The 19,682-nt window shown below is 39.6% G+C and overlaps 2 protein-coding genes across 2 annotated transcripts in view; both read right to left on the reverse strand.

The window, feature by feature from the left end:
* akap6 (A kinase (PRKA) anchor protein 6) overlaps positions 1-8,548 on the reverse strand; it is a 230,224-nt gene extending 221,676 nt beyond the window's left edge. Inside the window, exon 1 of the mRNA XM_085258340.1 lies at positions 8,300-8,548. The gene's annotated coding sequence lies outside the window, so the exon portion shown is untranslated. The remainder of the gene's footprint in view (positions 1-8,299) is intronic.
* A 6,587-nt stretch (positions 8,549-15,135) lies between these two features.
* arhgap5 (Rho GTPase activating protein 5) overlaps positions 15,136-19,682 on the reverse strand; it is a 57,098-nt gene continuing 52,551 nt past the window's right edge. Inside the window, exon 7 of the mRNA XM_085256470.1 lies at positions 15,136-19,491. Coding sequence (XP_085112596.1) covers positions 19,173-19,491 — 319 coding nt within the window. The 3' untranslated portion in view covers positions 15,136-19,172. The remainder of the gene's footprint in view (positions 19,492-19,682) is intronic.

A 19,682-nucleotide genomic window follows, 5' to 3' on the forward strand; every position in this document is an offset into this window, starting at 1 on the left:
CTTTGGTTAAACCCTTTGAATTAAAGCTGGAAATCACATCTTGAATGTTTGATTTAAACCTGCTGTGTTGGTGTACAGAGACAAAATTATCACAATTGGGCCACTGTCCAAATACTTGTAGGCCTAACTGTAATCATTTATTTGCAAATTAATAAAAAGCGCTTTTTTCCCCTCTATTTAACAATTCCGATCATATAACACACAATTAACAAATAACTAAGCTCAGATTTGAGTCCCATTCCAACACATTTCACCATCAGTGATTTGGAGGCGACCATTTAAGTCTGACCATTAAGACGGAGAGAAATGATCCAGCCAAGCAACATGGACAACAAACCAGTGGAAGTCTGGATTTTTGTCTCATGAGACCAAATGTGTGCAAAGCTTTTAGTCAAATTCATCTTACAACAAAAAATTGAAAACACATTGAAAACTTTATGCATTAAAAGGTGAAATCACACTCACTGTAGCTATAAATATTAGCAGCTAGAATCCTCTTAACATTTTTAAGTTAATGCACCGTCACAAAATGTTTACCATGTACTGACTAACTAATAATATCTATTAATATCAAGACACTCCACATATTTTATAAAGGCCACACTTCATGCAATTAAGTAATTAAGTCTTATTAAATTAATTCCACAGAACTGGTTTAACTGTACATTACATTATAATACATTCCCCCCTTTACTTTCCAGTTCAGCTTCCTTCTGGGACTGGACAGAAGCATTAGTGGCACAAGCCATGTTTTTTTTCCTCCAGTAATTATGGATAATATTACACACACACATGCACACGCACACACACACGCACACAGGAATCAGACCCTCACACACAATGTGAAGAACACTTCCAATCATCTGATACATTCACGGATGATAAATGTTCCACGTCTCTCTGCAGGAGCTGATAACAGTTTCGCTGTGAGTCGGCTTTCTCTACAAACTGGCCGAGCTGATCCAAAGTAAAAAGGCAGGCAGAGAAAAAGAGGGAGGTCAAATCAAAGGACATTGTCTTATTAAAGATGATTATTTTGTTGAGGAGATTTTGGTTAAAAGGATATTCGACTGGTTCCCTCCCAACAGCAGCGGCTTGACTTACAAGCAGAAGCAGAGAATATGACGCTAAATGTGATTCAGACCATTTTTGCTTATAATAATTTGACAGTATCATTATAAAATATCTGAAAAGCTTCTGTGTTATTTACAGTAGAAGCACTTTCAACAGAATTTGAAACAGAGACTAAGTGAGGCTGAAGGTTGCTGCTAGGTCATCTTAGATCCATCGTGTGATTTGGACCCCCCTTGGAGGGGTTGCCACAGCAACCTCTTACCTTATACCTATTATCCCCTACTGTCACGCCAACCCTCTCCATGTCCTTCTACACTATATCCATTCTGTCCTGTTTTCACTGACTTTCATTCCTCTTTTCTCCAGAGCATACCTCCACCTCTCAAACCTCACTTCAGTACTCTCACACTCACTACAACAATGTTATGTGCAAACATCATAGACCATGGAGACTCCCGCCTGACCTCATCTGCCAACCTGTGCATCAGGACTGCAAACAAAGGGCTCAGAGTAGATCCTTAATGCAATCCCACCACCCAACTTCAAACACCTCACCAATGTCTCACTGTCCTCATAGTACCACCGTTGTTGGTACTTCTCTGCCACTCCTAACTTCCTCATACCCAGGTATTACCACAGTTCCTCTTCTGGTACCCACTTTGCCTTCTCTAGATCCAAAAAGACAATGTGGAACTCCTCTGACCCTCTTTATGCTTCTCCATCAACACTGTCGAAGAAAGGCTCTCACCTGGAGTGCATTTTCTCAGCATGTAGTCATACCGCTGCTTGTTGATCATCACCTCTCTTCTTACTTTCTCTACATGTCTCATCAGGTTTATCCCTCTGTAGTTACTACAGCTCCCTCGTTACTGAAAACCAGTACCACTACAGTTCTCCATTCCTCAGATGTCCTTTCACTCTCCAAGATCATGTTAAACAGTCTGGATAAAAAAAATCCACTGCCCCCTCTAGTAGACATCTCTATACAGGTTTGTCATGTAGACCAACCACCTTTCCGCTCTTCATCCTCTTCATAGTTGCCCTCACTTTCCCCTCACGCCTTTCTTCTCACTCTCTCATTTTCATTCATCAATCTGCTCCTCATAGTACTTGTTCCACCTTCTCAGAACACTCTCTTCACTTGTGTGTCTGTAAACGCCTCTCACAACTAGTTATGATATTTAGCAGCATAAATGAATGTCAAAAAAAAGTGTCTTGGAAATAAAGTTGGGAAGGAATTCTACACTTTGTGGAGTAATTAGTACAATTTAAGGATAATTTTTGTCAGCGTAAAACTGCAAAAACCTTTGATTTCGTCATCCAGAGCACATAACATCAAGTTATAAATTCAACATCTGTAAGGATGTTTTATAGCGAAATGAAAACGGTGAAACTCATTCTATATGAGGCCCTTCTTTTTCGGTTTCTGTGCTACAAATACAATTCTGTATTGGTAATTCATGTACGGGTTTATCCAAACTGTATCCACAAATGCATTCATTGGCTCCTAAATAAAAATTATAACCATAAAGAAGTATTGGAAGAAACACCCTTCAACCATGCTATGATTGTTAACACTGCATTATACAGCCTTTCTGCAACATGTCTTTGGAACGCCACAAAAAGGCAGAGGATAAATGAAGTAATGCTCCTCCCCTGACATTAACATCAGCACAAAAACTGTTTATCAGGAGCTTCATGGGTTTCCAAGGTTGAGCAGTTTATGTAAGTGGGAAGTGTTGGTAGCACAGTGCTTTTTTTCAGCATACATTTCTGATCTCCAGGAAATTTGTATTTTTTTCTCAAAAACAATTGGGTATTGTACAATAAATGGGTTCATCTTATATTCAGAACCAACAGCACTTGAAATTAATACATATGAACTGCTTCACCTATGAGCACAGAGCTAACATCCAACATTCAAGTGTTCCTACATTCTGCTTTTGTGGAAACAGAAGCAGAATAAACCTTAACCCTAACCCAGATCATGTGATAGCCACTCCAACCTCAGACACACATACACTATGGCTGGTTTGTTCTAGTTAAACATGTGGGGGTGGTGTGTGCCACAGACACACACACAGCACTATTGTGTTATAAAGAAGGGCAGGGAGACCTTCTGGTCTCTCTCTTTCTCTTTGAGCTTTTATAAAGCTTTATTACCATATCACAGCTTGAATGGTTTAAGCGTCCTTCTTAGAGCCACTTTTAAGGAAGCACTATAGTGCTCCTAAGGACAAAGCAAAAAACATGTAGGAATGACCATCTGACTAAACTATTACAGTGCAGTGAAAAAGGATTCCTGCTCGATCATCGTAATGCCAGCAGCTCACCAGCCTCTATCTTTACTGTTCTCTCCCTGCTGGGGCTGTAGTGCATCAGCTCTGCAGAGAGAAACTGCGAGGAAAGGGAGCTGACAAACCAACCAGCATGCAGTTCACCACATCAGCAATTAAAGAATGACTCCTGGTTTCTGACATGTTTTAGCAGCTGTAAACTGCAGCACACCTGCTAACACAACCCGTCTGTAAAGATCTTTCATAATAAGGTAATAATGGTCATAAAGTCTTGTGCCAACTGCTCCAAAATACAGTAAATAAGACCATTTGCTCAAGAATAGATGTCACACCACAAACCCATCATAAACAGCATTTCACATAAATCAGACCGAGCCAGTCATAAAGAGCTGTCTTTTGACAGACGTTAAGGATTTCTGCAACAGATCTGTTATCCTCATAGCAGCCTGATAACGACATCATTATTACAGGATTAGTGCGAGGCACACAAAAGCTACAGATGAACCAAACATTCCTGATCGATAAAATGGGGCGAAACTGCAAAAATGGTTCATGAAGTTGGTTAAAAAGAAAATGCTTTATGACATTATTTAACCTTTATTTGTCTTTGAAACCTTGTACATGACTAACCAAGTAAAATCTGAACAGACATTCATGCAGAAAAGTTATCTTTACGCGCAGACTGCTTCTATAAAGGTTTATGCATGTTATCCCTAAAGCTTTGTCCAGATTTGTTTTGTTAAATGCCTTGAAAATGAACTTTACCAAAAATCAATTCAGGTCAAGGCGATGGCTGCTGGCTAATTAAAGGTGACCCCGGGAGAGTCTGGTCCTCTGTGGTGAAAGATCCACTCATTAGCCACCTCTACACTGTGACTGTGTTACCATAGAGCAACTGCAGGCAGGAGGCCAGGTGTTGAAGGTTAGGGGAGCAGGTTTAGCAGCAAGTAACAGGAAAATGGCCATCTTAGAAAACAAGTACACATATATATATATCTAATATATACTCAAGACAGCAACAGAACAAATCACATCATGCAGACTTTCAGCTGCATTTCCACGTGTCTACAGCAGCAAAAGCTCTCACACTTTGCAGTTTGATGTCTGGAGTCTGAGAGCTGGTGCTAACAAAGATGTGTGGAGTGAGTCTCCTGCATTAATGCCAATCATCCTGTCGTAACCAGCACAGTAAGACACAGAGCGGCAGGCTTCCTAGTGTGTCCAAAGCCAAGCCTTCATGCTATTTAATTGGCTGAAATAACACCCGGTCAAGTTTCTAAGTCAACATGGGGGAGGTGCTTTCATCAGAGTAGCTGATGCTGTCTGAAACAGCAGCAGCCGACCTCCAGGAGAAAGAAGCAGACCAGATGGTGACGATAACTACTTCATTTTTAACTACCGTTTTTCAGGATTGGTGCAATGCTAGAGATGTGCTACAACAGTAGAGTAACAACCTCTTAATCTTTTTATATGAAGCACAAATGAAACACTTTGAATTATCAATGTTTTTATGCATTATTGTTGTGCAATGTTATATTTTACTGCTTCGATTGCGTATGTGTTCATTAGTTCACAGACACAGATGACTCCTTGGACTACTCCAAGTCTGTATTTTTAGTCAATTATCCTGGTAAGCACCTGCTTTTAGAAAAAACATCCTTCGTTGCAGTCTCAATACTCTGATATTCTTGCATTATATATCTAAAGTGCAGCACTTCAAAGCAAACAGAGCAAAACTGTGCAAACAGCGATTCTATCTGTTCCTATAAGTGCTCTTCTTTTGCATAGAACATTTCTGCAAATTCAATATGTGCCAAATGAGGAATCCAGTTCCATCCATCTTGGTTATCAACACTGGTAAAGCAAACCTGGTCCACAGTGTATTTCTAATGTGCCTAATGCTGTTTGTGAAAAATAAAACATGTCTCCAGTGACAATCAGAGTCTTACTGCTATTATCAAAGTCACACGGAGGCTGAAAACCTCACTGCACCAAGATAAAACTGTCCTCTTTCTTTGCATCTACTAGTGATATTCATTTGTTTTCATTTAAATTAAGTCCCAGTACTTAACCTGACCTGTAGTAAAAAGACATTATCGGGTTTAAACTTATTATTAGAGGCCAGTTTAACATGATAATGAGACTTTTGCTTTCTACCCAGCTCTAAGTCACTATGTGACCAACATAAACTCTTAAGGTTACTGTTTCTGAGTGTCATCATCACCCCATAAGATTAAAGCTAGTTCAGGATTAGTCCTTAAGAAAGCAAAGGAGTCATATTTCTTCTCTTCCCTCTCTTCTTTGTTTAAGCCTGGAGTTAATCCTATAAACCATCTTTAACAAGAGCGACCTACACCCACTTCACCCTCCATCACCTTTCTTCTGATGTCTATGCTTCTGTGCATCTCTGTTTCTCTCTCTCAGTCCAGTTTTACAGCTCAAGCGATAGTTACATCATATCCTGTGGAGTGGAAAACAAAGGCAGTGATCTGGATTGTACTGACCACGAACACTATACAGCTAACCAATAGGAAACAATGCTAATGACGGGCACACGGGAAATCGTACGGTCTACGGTCTGCGTCTACAACTACAACAACTTCAGACTTAAACACAGTTAAAAAACGACAAAAAAGCAGACGCAATTAAGGATAACTGAACTGATGTGAGGAAAAATGGAAAAGAACAACACTCTTTGTCAGAATATAGACCAATATGGGATATCTATCTGAACCCTGTTCATCAGAGAATCCACAATAAATTCTGAATACAAGGAAAATAATGTTTGAAATCTAAACTCTAAGCACAGGACTGGAATTCACCCTGTGCTGTAACTAATGGCGAATAAATGCTCCAAATAAACACTATATATTTGGTTAATGTGAAGATATGTCCCTCCTATCAAGTTAAACTGATAGCAGAAGAAAGAAAAAGAAGAAATGCACACTTTTTGTTTTGCATCCAACAATTTCTATAAAACTATGCTGTAAAAAAGTATTGTCGTCCTTCCTGGTTTCTTATTTATTGCATATTTGTCACACTTAAACGTTTCATAGGATGAAAAATAAATGTAATAATAGACAAAGATAAATTGGATAAATGCAAAGAGCATATTTTAAATCATGAGTGAATTTATTAAGGGGAAAAAAGCAATGCACACCTATCACCTATCTGCATCTCAACCAGATTTAAGTCTAGATTTTGATTAAGCCACTCCAAAACATTACACTTTGAGCCATTCAGAGGAGGCCTTGCTTGAGTGTTTCAGCTCAGTGTGCTGCTACATAAACCAAGTGTCCTTGGGCTTCCAAGCATGTAGTAAGGACTTGATGTTTTAGTGAGAAGATTGATGATTCCCTGAATTACGACACATTAACCAGGTCGTGAAGAAGCAAAGCAGCCTCACACTATCACACTACCACCACCATGCCTGACTGTGAGTATGATCTTCTTTTGATGAAATGCTTTATAAGTTATAAGCCAGATGTAACGGGACTCGAACTTTCCAAACAGTTCAACTTTTCTTTTCTCGCCAATATTTTCCAAAAGTCTTGGGGATCATCAAGATGTTTTTTGGCAAATGTGGGACCAGCCTTTGAGACTGTGTTGGCTTTGGTTGGCAGTGGATATCATTTGGCTCAGTATCGTTTTTCCTGTTGGATCATGACTGCTGACCATAACTAAGACAAGTGAGGTCTGCAGTTCTTTAGATGTTGTTCTGGATTCTTCTATGACCTCCTCGGTGATATGTTGAGACGCTCTTAGAAAAAGTTCTCCATTTGTGAATAATGGCTCTCGCTGGGTTCTCTGTAACCCTTTCCAGACTGACAGGTGTCAGTGACTTTGTTTCTAATCTGCTGTTGAGTTTCTTTAGATCGTGGAATGATGCTTTATGAGATAATTTATTAAACAGGTATGGCAGTAATCAGGCCTGGGTGTGGCTACTGATTATTAACCTCAGCTTTCCAAAACAAATGTGGTTAATCACACTTAATCCATCCCTTGATTTAACAAAGGGAGCAATTACTTTTTCCCTTAATAAATAAAATCAACATTTTAAAACTAAAGGTTGTCTGAAGTTTTTTTGATCCGTCATCAGGAAGGAGACAAACACTTTTTTAAAGCACTGTACTTCCATCACTTTGAGAAACTGTCAGTACTACAAATCTGCTTACATTATGCTCCTTTCAGCAAAAAAACTGTCCTGTATTCTTCCCCTGAAAAGGACAATGTTACATTTCTGTTGCAGGAATTAAAGCCTTTTGTATGCACAGCACTTTGCTGTCTTGCAATGAGATACTGTGCAAACTATAGTGATCAAACATGTGAATAATGAACTCTTCATTTTCAAACACAGCACAGGGAGACAGACCAAACAGGAGACAGGAAACCCGACTATGCTTACATTTGTTTGTTAGACTGGGTTAAGTGGAAGTGAATGAGAACTTTGTTTGAGCCCCATTTTGCATTAAGAACCTAAAAACATTCTGAGTGTTCAAAAACATCAAAAGCAGGCACCAGGTCCTAAAACTGCCAAGGTAGCAAACCAGATTTTGATATGAGGTGAAAGAGAGCAGTAAGAGAAGCAGGGGAGCAGACTGGGAACAGAAAGGAGAGGTGTTGCCCTCTTTCTGTATGCAGCAGGCAGAGCGAGCTTCTGCAGAACAGGCCTCCATAACAAAAGCTAAGATAGAGAGAGAGAGGCAGAGATTGGGAGTCACCTCCCTCTGCTTCTGTCTCCCTCTATCCATTTCCTTTTCTCTCTCTTTCTTTCATTTGCATCAGTTTGGGTGCGAGAGCGTCACACAACTTATTAAATCAGCATTCCAGGAAGGATTACAGTGACACACACACACACACCCTTTCATGTAGTCAAAACAGAAGAAAGGGTACTCAGAGCAACAGAGAGCAGGTTTAGCAGTACATACCACATCTCTGTTCATCCTTTAGTCCATCTCATTTCTTCCTTCTCTGCTTTTCCGTTAGAGGATGCAGAGTGAGGAGAAGGGAGGTGCCGTTGATGTTGTGGCAATCCCACTGCAGAAAGAGAGCGAGCGAGCGAGAGACAGAGATGATGCTAACACAGGAGAGGCTAAAGCTAAACTAGCCACCAGCTCAGTATGGGACGGTGGGGTGAAAGGACGGATGGGAGGGATGATGATGATGATGCGGCACCTTTCAGTTTGGAAACAGAGAGGGAGTGAAAGAGAGAGAGAGAGGGGTCGCCCTGTTACCTTGGAAACTGAGATGATGTGATGGAGAGGGTGGAGCTGAGTTCTGATTGGCTGACAGGGTGTGGTGCTCCCCTTCCTGAGGGAGAAGAGAAAGGAGGGGGGAGGATGACAGCGCAAAGGCTGGGTTGTGAGAAGCAGCTGCTCTCTCTCTTTTCTTTTTTTCCTCTGATGCCAGAGGACACATAGGGAGCACAGGAAGTCCTCAACGCCCCTCACTGGACAATCCTGGAAGTGCAGAGGAAGATGAGGGAAGCCAGCACAGTACAGCACATTCCCTAACACCAAATTCTATGTTACACAGGTTTCTCACAAAGCAAAAGCTCTGTAACATAAACATGTCCCAACTTTGGGGATAAATAAAGTATAAATAAATAAATAAATTATGAAATTTAATAAGAAAAAGAAAAAGTCTCACATAAATTTTTATATATTAAAAGTTATTTCAAGAAATGCATTACAATTTTAAACACATAGGGAAATAGATAGAAAGTATATTTACATGGAGTGAGAGATAAAAGGGGCTGTGTGTGTGTGTGTGTGTGTGTGTGTGTGTGTGTGTGTGTGTGTGTGTGTGTGTGTGTGTATTAACTAAATGCCTGGTTAATACACAGTACATTACTGCATATGCATAATAGCAGCTCAAAGCACAAGTTTGAAGAAGAGGTGTAGTTTCATTGTCTGATAATACTGCCAACATGCAGCAACAAGCTTAAATTGTGTGTATTTTGTGTGTTTCTTTAGGTTGTAGTCTTTGCATTAGACTCTTTTAAACTGCATTCAAATCCTAAATGTAAGCATTTATACAACATATAAACCACTAGTAACAGTTATTGGTGGGTGATAATGTATTGAAACAGGCACCGTATATCAATATTTTTTAAAACAAACATAAGTATTCTGGGAATACTATGGACAAGAGGGCTCATCTCATGCACCACCATCCTGAGGTAATTTTAGCTGAGGAAATTTACATTTAATTGGCTCAACCAAAAAAACAACCAACCAACCAGCTACCTCCTTTTTCAGAGCAAGCTAATGGCTCAGTCAGACGAGGGAAATGAGGACAGCAATGTCACTGCATTTACAGAAAATTGGTGGCTACATGGTGACTGAAATTTTGATCACATTCTGTCACCTATTGCAACTTGGGGGACTAAATGAGCTTGAGGATGTTGCACACTCTCCTAATCAGAGTTAGCCTTTCTGCAAACAGTTACAGTCTGATCTGGACCGACTGCAATCACTCAGAGATTGTTGAAGGTTTGCAAATAATTGCTGTGTCATTTATAAATGCAGGTGTTGATATGATGTTGCCATCAGTCTGACTAGGACCGATGACAGACTAACGCCATCTTATTACAACATTTTTTGCAGGTTCAAGTGATCCGATAAGATCCGTTTATCTTATCGGATGAAACAAAAGATTACAAAGTTTAACTTTGCGGACATAACTTGAAGCAGAAAAATTGGTTAAAAAATCGCAAAGTATATTCGCAATATATATTACTGCAATACTAAGCATATCATGCAAGAAAATCACAAAAATAATTCACCAGATAGTAACAAACACGTTGAAAAACCTCAAATAAATACATTTTTTTCAAAATCAATAGTGCAATTTTTTGTTAACTCCAGGATGGAAAGAGAGCCACTACATCTGCTGACAAATACTTTTTACCGATTGCTGTAAGGAAATCACTATACTGTGCAAAACACAGTATTTTTTTATATTTTTCTTCCAAAAAGCCAGATTTTCTTGTCAGCAGTTATCCAGGCTACTGAAGGTCTTTTAAAGTTTGTCTTTGGACACTGGCTGCTTTTTCACTCATTGTCAGTCTCGTTCTTGCACCTGACTATTTTTAGATAATTGTTTGTTTGACAGGCATAATGTTTTTGCACCACCAGGGTGATTCCCAAAGATTAATCTGCCAAAAACGTGGCATGTCTTGTCATGGTGTACAATGTTTTGAAGAGACTGAACAAGCAGAGGACAAAAGAAGAAGTAGCCGTTCTAGAAAATGATTTACAGCAGATGAACAGGATCTGAAAGTAATCTTCTACAGAAACAGGAAACAGTGCTACTGTGTTTTACAGATGGCTGTAGCTACTTGCATCTCAGCTCCAAACCACGGGGGGTGGTTGATTCTATTTTGGTGATTCCATCAACTAAAACTGATGGAAACATGAACACAGAAAAGCACTGTCAGAGTTTGATCCACCAAGCACTAACATCTGGGAAATTGTGTGATTTAAAATGCCCAAACAGACAACAACAGACTTTGTCTGCCGTCTTTGACACCACAGCACCATCTGCTGCCAAGAAGGTAAGTTCAGGTAGGAAACTGGAGACAAAAGGCCGCTTTACATCAGTTATTCACGGCGCATTTCATTTCTTTCAGTGGCTGCATGTGCAGTTTTTTCTCTTAATTCACCTGTTCGTTTACTGCTAGAAATCAACAAACAAACTCCTGTGTGTATGAAGAAACTTCCAAAGGGAACAATATTAACTACAAAAATCTTACATGAACTGCTCGTGTGTGTCCACTATTACTAGCCTCTGACACTTGCATTCAAAATGTTTACATTTACTTCAGATGTTGGTCAAGTGGCTGTTTCTTCTTCCTCTTCTTCGTCTTTTTTCTTGAACAGAAATTAAATGTAAAGTGCTGGAAACTTGTATCTTCGCTATGCTTACAAAAATGTATATTAAAAAAATCATATATAGATAATTTACAGAGCCTTTAAGCTAGTTTATATATGAAGCTAATAAGCGACCCTAGCACTTGCAGAACATCCCGCGGCCACCAGAGGGCCTCCTATAGAGAGACGCGATGGGGTTGTGGGTGGATTCATGCTGACATAACGTTAAAAAAAAGATCTAAATAAGCTTAGTGGTTAATAGTATGGCAAATAAACTGCCTTATATTTAAATGTTATGCTAATCATGATTTATTAGGCATAACCAAAGTGCCTCTGAAGTAACGTTTTTTTTTTTTGCCCTTATTGTAACACTAATTATTATAAGTCAGTATTAATCATATGATTAATAGCTGCAGCAAATCAAGCACTCAACATTGATGTAATGAATTAATGGAACAACTGATATAATTTTATTTTTAATGACAAAAAATAATCCAATTTCCTGTGACTTTAAACTGAGTATAAAAGAAAGAAATATGATCCATAATTTATTCGTCATGATAATTGACACACTTAAGTCAATTCATTAAGTCGTGTTCTGTTTGTCAGTAAGCATAGCTGCTGATATTTAAGGCACGATGCTGATCGTTATTGAGGTTTTACATGATTTTTTTTATGTGCATGTGTTACGTCCCTCTGCAGCTTTTAATCGTCTCAGTGTTTTCAGCTGGTGCTAATTGGCCACACCTAGTCAGGTGTGGATAAAAGCATACCCGAGGCAAGCTTTCCGGCAGTGCACTAGTCTTTGCCTTGGTGGCACCAGCCATTTTAGCCAACCTGGTTTTCCATTTTAGGATGAAACCTCTTCTCACCCACACTCTGTTATTCATCTCCTTTTTTTTTTATGTTGCGGCTTTTGAGCCGGGTCGTAACATAAGTGGGGGCTCGTCCGGGATATTTGGACATTTTAGTGGAGACTGAATGTCAGTTTGTTTTGCTTTTAAGTGGGTGAGTGATGGTGTTCACTGTAATTGAGCAAACTCCCTTTAGTTAGTGTGTTTCAGCTGGGCGGCTGTGCTGCCCTTCCATCGAAGCACTTGTTTGTTGTTTTGCTTTATTGTTTTAGTTTATTGTGTTTGGTGGCTATCCTGGGTGGGGGTACGCTTCAGGGTTTGGTGGGAGACTGTACCCCGGTCTGCTGCCTATCCTTGAGTTTGCGTTTAAAGGTGCCTCGAGCCCGGTACACCACTGAAGACTAGACAGGTAAAGTTTTATTGTTTTTTAGCATTTTAGGCTGGGAGTTGCACATAGTAAATCAGTGGCACCAAACTTGGTAGGAGGTTTGAGACCATTCTTGATTATGGTCTGTAGCTGAGGCAGGTAGGCTGTTTTTAAGTTGGCATTGTGTGCACACCCTGTGTGTGCATATGTCAGTGTAGATGGATGCTAATGAGATCCTTGTGAGGTGAGTGTTTTGTGCTGTGACCTTTAGTGTTGAGGGGAATATGGCTATTTTGTTGGATCACTTGTGAGTGTTGTTGGCCAGGTGATGGCAATAACACTGTGGGGTGCTGAGCCACCCTTGATGTGATCATTGTGTGGCCATAGCTCTCCATTTTGTGGTTGGTCACTAGTACGCTTGATTTACTGAACTTTTTGGATTAAAGTAACTTGTTGTGGTATAGGGCCACTTGTATGTGACTGTTTGTGTGGTGGAGACAACAGATCACTTGGTTGTGATTATTTGTTGCTACTTTTGGTTTTGTGTTGTAGCAGATCAGGTAATCATTTTGGGTTTGACTGTTGTGCTCCTTTGTGTTGGTCACATGTTACTTTTTGTCTGTTCAGTGTGGCAACTTCAAATCCTCATGCCCATCCATGCTTAGAGATGCCAACTATAACGTGAACACTGTGCTTCTGTTAGCTTTAACTTTTATTCCAGGTTTGTGGGTCAAGGAACTGAAGGCTTCAGAGGGGCTTTTAATAAATTTAAGGGTCCTAGAGGAACCCTTTTAAGGGAGGAGGTGTTACGTCCCTCTGCAGCTTTTAATCGTCTCAGTGTTTTCAGCTGGTGCTAATTGGCCACACCTAGTCAGGTGTGGATAAAAGCATACCCGAGGCAAGCTTTCCGGCAGTGCACTAGTCTTTGCCTTGGTGGCACCAGCCATTTTAGCCAACCTGGTTTTCCATTTTAGGATGAAACCTCTTCTCACCCACACTCTGTTATTCATCTCCTTTTTTTTTTTTATGTTGCGGCTTTTGAGCCGGGTCGTAACAGCATGTGTTTTCAGTAAGGGAAGATGCTGATGTGTAAAGGTTTATACCACCAGATGGAGCACTTTACATTCTGTTGGTGGAAGCAAGAGTTGTAACCGGTAAAACGAATTTCATTTTTGTGACCTAATAAATATCATGAGTTTTATCACTGATGTTGGAAAATTAAAAAAAAAAACAAAAAATGAAGAAGACCAAACAAAACAAACAAAAAAAAAGGAATGATTAAAGGCATATTTAAGCACTGTAACAATTTTATATGTGCTTTCATTTTATGCTACTTTTTACTTTAACTCCATTAGATTTCAAGAAAGTTCCTTTCACTCAATTCCAAACCAGGATGTCTCATAAAAAGTTCCAACTTTGTCAAGTACAACGTTCAGATTTTGTTTGATAATCTAAGAGTAAATAAGGGTAACCCTGCAGCCTAATAAGAACATTGTTTGGAGGGACGGTTTTGGACTAATGCTTAAGAGGTTGGAGAATAATTAATTGCTTAAGTACTAGTATATATTCCTGTTAAAACATCATGTCAAGGACCTGAATTCAAAATTTCTACTGAATATACAAAAAAATATATATATCAGCAAAACATAAAGTACACAAAGCCCTCAGCCTTCAGACACACTATTATTTTTATTATTATTTGATGGTCCAGTAATGGTTAGTCGTTAGTTAAACCATTCTGATACAATTGTATTCAATTCTTTAGGCCTTTGTTTGTTTTTTTCTGAACATCTTGAGTACAGATGCCTCTTTTGTCACATCTGCTGTGTTTATGGTTTACCTGGGAACCCCAAGTTTAATGTTTAATTGCTTGTTTTACTTAAAGGGACATCACATTTACTATAGATAACCCTAATCTGACAAGTACTGTAACAAGGGAGTTCAGCTGCATTAGCTTCATTGTAGTTGACAGGTTTATTCAAAGCTTATATATTTATCTGTGAGATAGGTCAGTGTAGGTTTAGCCTAGCTTAGCATGAAGACCGAAAGGAAAAAAAACGTTAACAAAAATACGAAAAGTATTCTACTCAAATTACACTTCAATAATTTGATTTCTATATTCCATAAGAACTTTTTTAATCAATTATTAATGATAAAAGCTCAACATTTATCACTGCCATCAGCTAATTCTTTCACTATCATTTTTTCCTACATATAAGTCATGCTGAAGCTAAGCTACAGTTTGTTATGGAATTACAGAATAAATATCTACTTTTTGTAAAAGATCTTTTTTGTAATTTAACCCACCGCTTAAATTGTGAGGAGGAATTTAGTCATTACGTTGCACCGCTGCTAATTAGCAAAAATAACAAATTTAAAACACCTTCACCAGAACACCATCACAGAATAAGAGCATGGTTGTGACCAGTCACAATGCAAATGAATACACAAACACACTTTATGAAGTACAGGGTTAATTTACTTGTACTTCATTTAAGCCGTTGTCTTATTAAAAAAAAAAAAAAAAAATTTAAAAGGTGCTGGAAATGCCAGCACCGATTTCGTTTCTGCTTCGACTCCTACGATAAGAAACCTTATTAAAACACTTACATGTCACGTTTTGGTTTTTATTATAAGACTATAAAAATATACAGAAATATAAACAAAGATTGACAACTTTGGAAAAAAGAATCTTTATTTGGAAACATTATGGAGAGCAAACAAAGAAAAAAAAGATCTTTTAGAGTTTTTCCATTTCTGAAAATCATTTTTATTTACTATAATACAGCGGATGTTAAAAGTCAGTTGGTTTGTACACTGGTGTGATTGGATAAAGGCAGATCTTATTGGGGAAAAAAAAAGGTAAATTAAAAGAAGAGTCGATTGATTGATGGAAAACTACAGACGAACTTAGTCTTATATCATCTAGCAGCTGAACCCCACCCTCCCTCAGCCCTGCCCCCCAGGAAAAACACTCTCACACTCTCTCCCAGCCTCACTTATTCACTTGCTTCAATGTGCCCTTCAAAATCCTCCTCTGTCCAAAATCATAAAATCTGTAAAGTAGGGTTTGGCTTCCGCTCTGAATATTTTCTTCCTTTAGCACAGCTTTGACCTCATCGCTCACATCTCAGAAGAAAATATTTGCCCCATTATAGATGCAGGTCTCCTTCAAAGTGCCCTCTCAATCAGACCTGTGATGTGAGGTTAGACAGGTGTTTGGCTCCATTCCTTTCCCCTCAGTAAAACTTGTTTTATCTCAAGGTCATATGCGAAACCAATCATCTAAGTTGGTTCTGTTAATTGCATAATTGTCCACAATTAAAAACATGACATTTTTAATGTCTAACAGACCAGTTTTTTGAGCACCGACTAAAAAAATAACAAGACTTGCTTTACAAAGCAGTGAGCCATTATGAGGTCTGAAAAGAGTGCAACGAGGACACAGAAGGAGACGGGCGTCCAAAACAGGACAAAACTACATTATATCACTGACTCGTCTCTCAATGCTGACATTCACTGAGGGATCATGCTTGGCTGTAGCGCTGGAGAAGGCAGCAGAAAGTGCAGAGAGGAAGTTCATAAAAGTGGGTTAAATTATAAATGAAAGTACTTTTTAAAAGGTTCTTCAAAAAGGGGAAAAAAAGAGAAAAAGTTTATTAAAGTGAATTAAAAATGATGAGGAGCACAGCAGCTGCACGCGAGCAGGACATTTTAGTGGAAGTCTCGGGTTCACCACAGTAAAACCCTTTAAAAATAGACATTTTCAGTTCAGTACCTACACCGACATTCACTCTGTGTCTGCTCGTCAAGCTCACTGACAGTTTTTGGCTGCTGCTTTTAAACCGAGGTCATTTCTGCTGCCTAAAATGTGTTTCTGTCCATCTGAATCCACGTGCTGCACCATTAGCAGGAAGTTTAACCTGCCTTGAACCTGTATCTGTCATCCTCACAGACAGCGACCACAAATAACACATCTGGCTAGCTTTTTAAACACACTCAAAACAAATATTTACATATTATTTCGTATAAATACATAAACTAATTGAGAGTACCATTAATATAGACTTTATAATTACAGAATACAGAAGCATTTTAGGGGCTGATTTAGGACACGACCTGGAAAGATGTTGTTTTTGGTGCCAATTAAATTTCCAAATAAACCAAATTAATATTCACTTACTGTTTATAAGACACAACTATATTCTATAAAAATTGAAATGACCTGCACACATATATTTCTGACTTTTGCTGGCATGTGCAGATTAAAAGTGTGGCTATTTTCTTTATTGTTTCTAACACATCAACAGTAATGGATGCATTCAGATTTAGTCCCCCCGACTACAAAAATAGTTATTTATTAAATACTGTAACTATTATGTAGTATATAGCATTATTTTATTGGCATATTTTAATTACAAAAAGTGCAATATATACCTTTAAAATGTAATTGTTCGCTTCATGAGAATTTTATTCCAAATTGTTACCAACTTGTACGTTTCAGCTCATGGAAAAGCTTAAAAATGATTATTACACAGCAGACAGGAGAACTTGGATCCAGATGGACAGAAGACCAGAAATAAGGAGTTAGATATCCTCTACGGGGCTTTATGTTCAGCACGAGAGGCTTCATTTATGTGCCTCCGTCTCCCTCAGTGTGCCGCAGACGAAGAAAGCAATGAGATTTTTATTTGTGTGTGTGTTGGACAGGTCAAAGAGGAGTTCAAAACTAACCATCTGTTATCAAACCCACTCCCATCCCCTGTGTAAACACACACGCTCACTCTCTCATTCACACTCACACACCACCCAAACCACAAAGAAATATGATTATAGCTTCTGACAGATTATAGTCCAGTACCCCGTGGTAGTTCACTAAATCAGCAACTTCTGCTGCTGATATTTTTTTTATATATTTATATATACTTATATATACTTCTTTCCTCTATTTAGGGAAAACTATATAACCAAAAATATGATATTAAGTGTTGATTTCTTGCACGGCGGAAAAAGAACAAATGCCAAAAAAACCCCGAAAATGTTTTCTGAAACGTTCCCGTTAACCCAAAGAGATTCAGATAAAACAATGCAAATCTGAACAGGAGCTCATTTAGTTTCATTTCTTTCTTCTTTTTTTTTAACGTTAAAGCTCTTTTTTTTTCACTAAGTGGCAAAAACAGAGACATGCAAACTTTTGATTTCAACAAACCAACAGAAACGGGAGAATGAAAAAAAAATGGAAATGAAAAGATGTAAAGCATCCTCTAGGAAGTAAGCCCAACATGGAAGACGCCTCCTTGAACCAAACAGGTCCAGAATGCATCGCAACGTAGTGGTTTCCTTATTCATGTGCCATCGTCGAGGGGTTGCCGTCCCTTCCGATTGAGAGGCGGTGCATTAACAGTTCGAGGCTCTATGGAGACACTCAGGAACAGTTAGTGTGACGACTCGCTCACATGGAGCATCACAAATCCAAAAGTCCACATTCTCCGTTCCTTTTTCCCTTCTGAATCCCCTCCTTCCCCATGATGGGAAGGTACAAAGTGGCTGCGATACAAACCACAGGTCAGTTCACACAGATACACCATCACACACATCATCAGCATCATCACACACAAACACACAAGCTGGGTCGATATCTGACGTTACAAAAAATATTTTTGTTTTAAAAAAAATGAAAAGAATGGAAAGAAAAAAAGAGCTAAGCAAACAGACATGAAATTGGCATGTGGACTTTTGACACAAATCGTGCATGTGCTGTCCTTGACGAGGGTCAAAGTTCATGTAGCGGGAAGGGGGTTCTTTGTTTTTTTTCTCTCTTTTTTTTGTCATTTAGGATTTAAAAGTGAGAGCGCACCCATCTGCCACCTCACCGAAACTGAAAAGCTCTTCTACAAGGCTTTGACTTCATCTCGCGCCCATGAGTGTGTTTGACCTTTAGTGTCTTGTTGATCCCTCCTTCCTTCTTATGAACAAAGGTCAAACAAAAGAAGAAGAAATGTTTTCCTGTGCTGAAACCTGCAGGAAGACTGAAATCCTCACAGTCAGCATGTGTGTTAGTCAGGTAGCCGGTCAAGTCAGCTAATGAGTCCGCCAATCAGTCCGTATCAGATAATTTCACATTTGAGTTGCAGTCGCAGGGATTCAACTTCCCTTTTCTCTTATCTCGGAGCGGGGATGAGGAGGGCGGTGCTTAATAGGGACTTCTGGCCCCCAATGTGCTATTCCGTCTGGGTTAAAGGTAGGAGTGTGTCCTGGGATCCCAAGAGTCTGTGTCTGACCCTGTGGAACGATTAGTGTTGTCACTATGTGCCAAATCAAAGCGGTTCATTCGCGGTTTTCAGCTTCTGTATCATGAAGGGGGGCAGTCAGATACAAAAATTAGTTCCAAAAGGTGACGTGCGATTGTAATTCTCTAATCCAGGATTTTCCTCACAGGATGAGCAGGTCTCACAGATTAGGTTTGATCCAACAAATGGTCGATGCGCCTCTAAACCCCCAAAGCTCATTCACCTCCAAGTCGATGACAAACAGCAGCTGATGAATCCCCCGAAAATCAGCAACCAGGTTGTTTTATTTTCCATTTTTATGAGCCCGCCAGCTATTTGTAGAGCAGAGGATGACCTGCAATTGTCGGCCGTAAGCGGCTGGCAGCGCGGGCAAACAACCACCCTCCACTTCACTTCCCAGCATGCTCCTCTGGCTCTTATATGAGCGGGTCAGGGGGCAGGGTGTGCTGGATCTGCTGTGGCTGCAGGGGGGGCGGCAGCTGCAGCGGCAGCAGGGCCTCCACCATGTTGTGGCAGTGCGGGGGCGGTGTCCCTTCGCTGCTGGAGCTCTCGGCCACCTCGCCGCCGTGGAAGAAGTAGTCGCTCTGTACAATGAAGGACTCGATGACGGCCTGGTTCAGCTTGGTGGTCGACAGCGTGTCCTTGTTCTCGAAGTCGGGCCGCATGAGCGTGGGCCAGAAGCAGATGGACAGATTGTCGGCTGTCATCAGGGTTGTTTTGCTATGCTGGCTCACTCTGCGGGGAAATAAAAAGGTTCAAAGTTAAATCAACACTGGAAACAACAGCTCCAGAAAACAGGTGGTCTAAGGTGACAGCACGTAAGGAAATGAAAAATACCTTGACTTTTTATTTATTCTTTAACTGCTAAAAACATAAGAAAGCAGATAAAGGTTTGTCAGTTAAAGTGGACTCGTGATGTTCATTTC

The sequence above is a fragment of the Mchenga conophoros genome, linkage group LG19, assembly GCF_057382185.1.
Source record: "Mchenga conophoros isolate Kocher_MC1m ecotype Shallow Benthic linkage group LG19, M_conophoros_male_GT1.1, whole genome shotgun sequence".
In the NCBI taxonomy this organism is placed as follows: Eukaryota; Metazoa; Chordata; class Actinopteri; order Cichliformes; family Cichlidae; genus Mchenga; species Mchenga conophoros.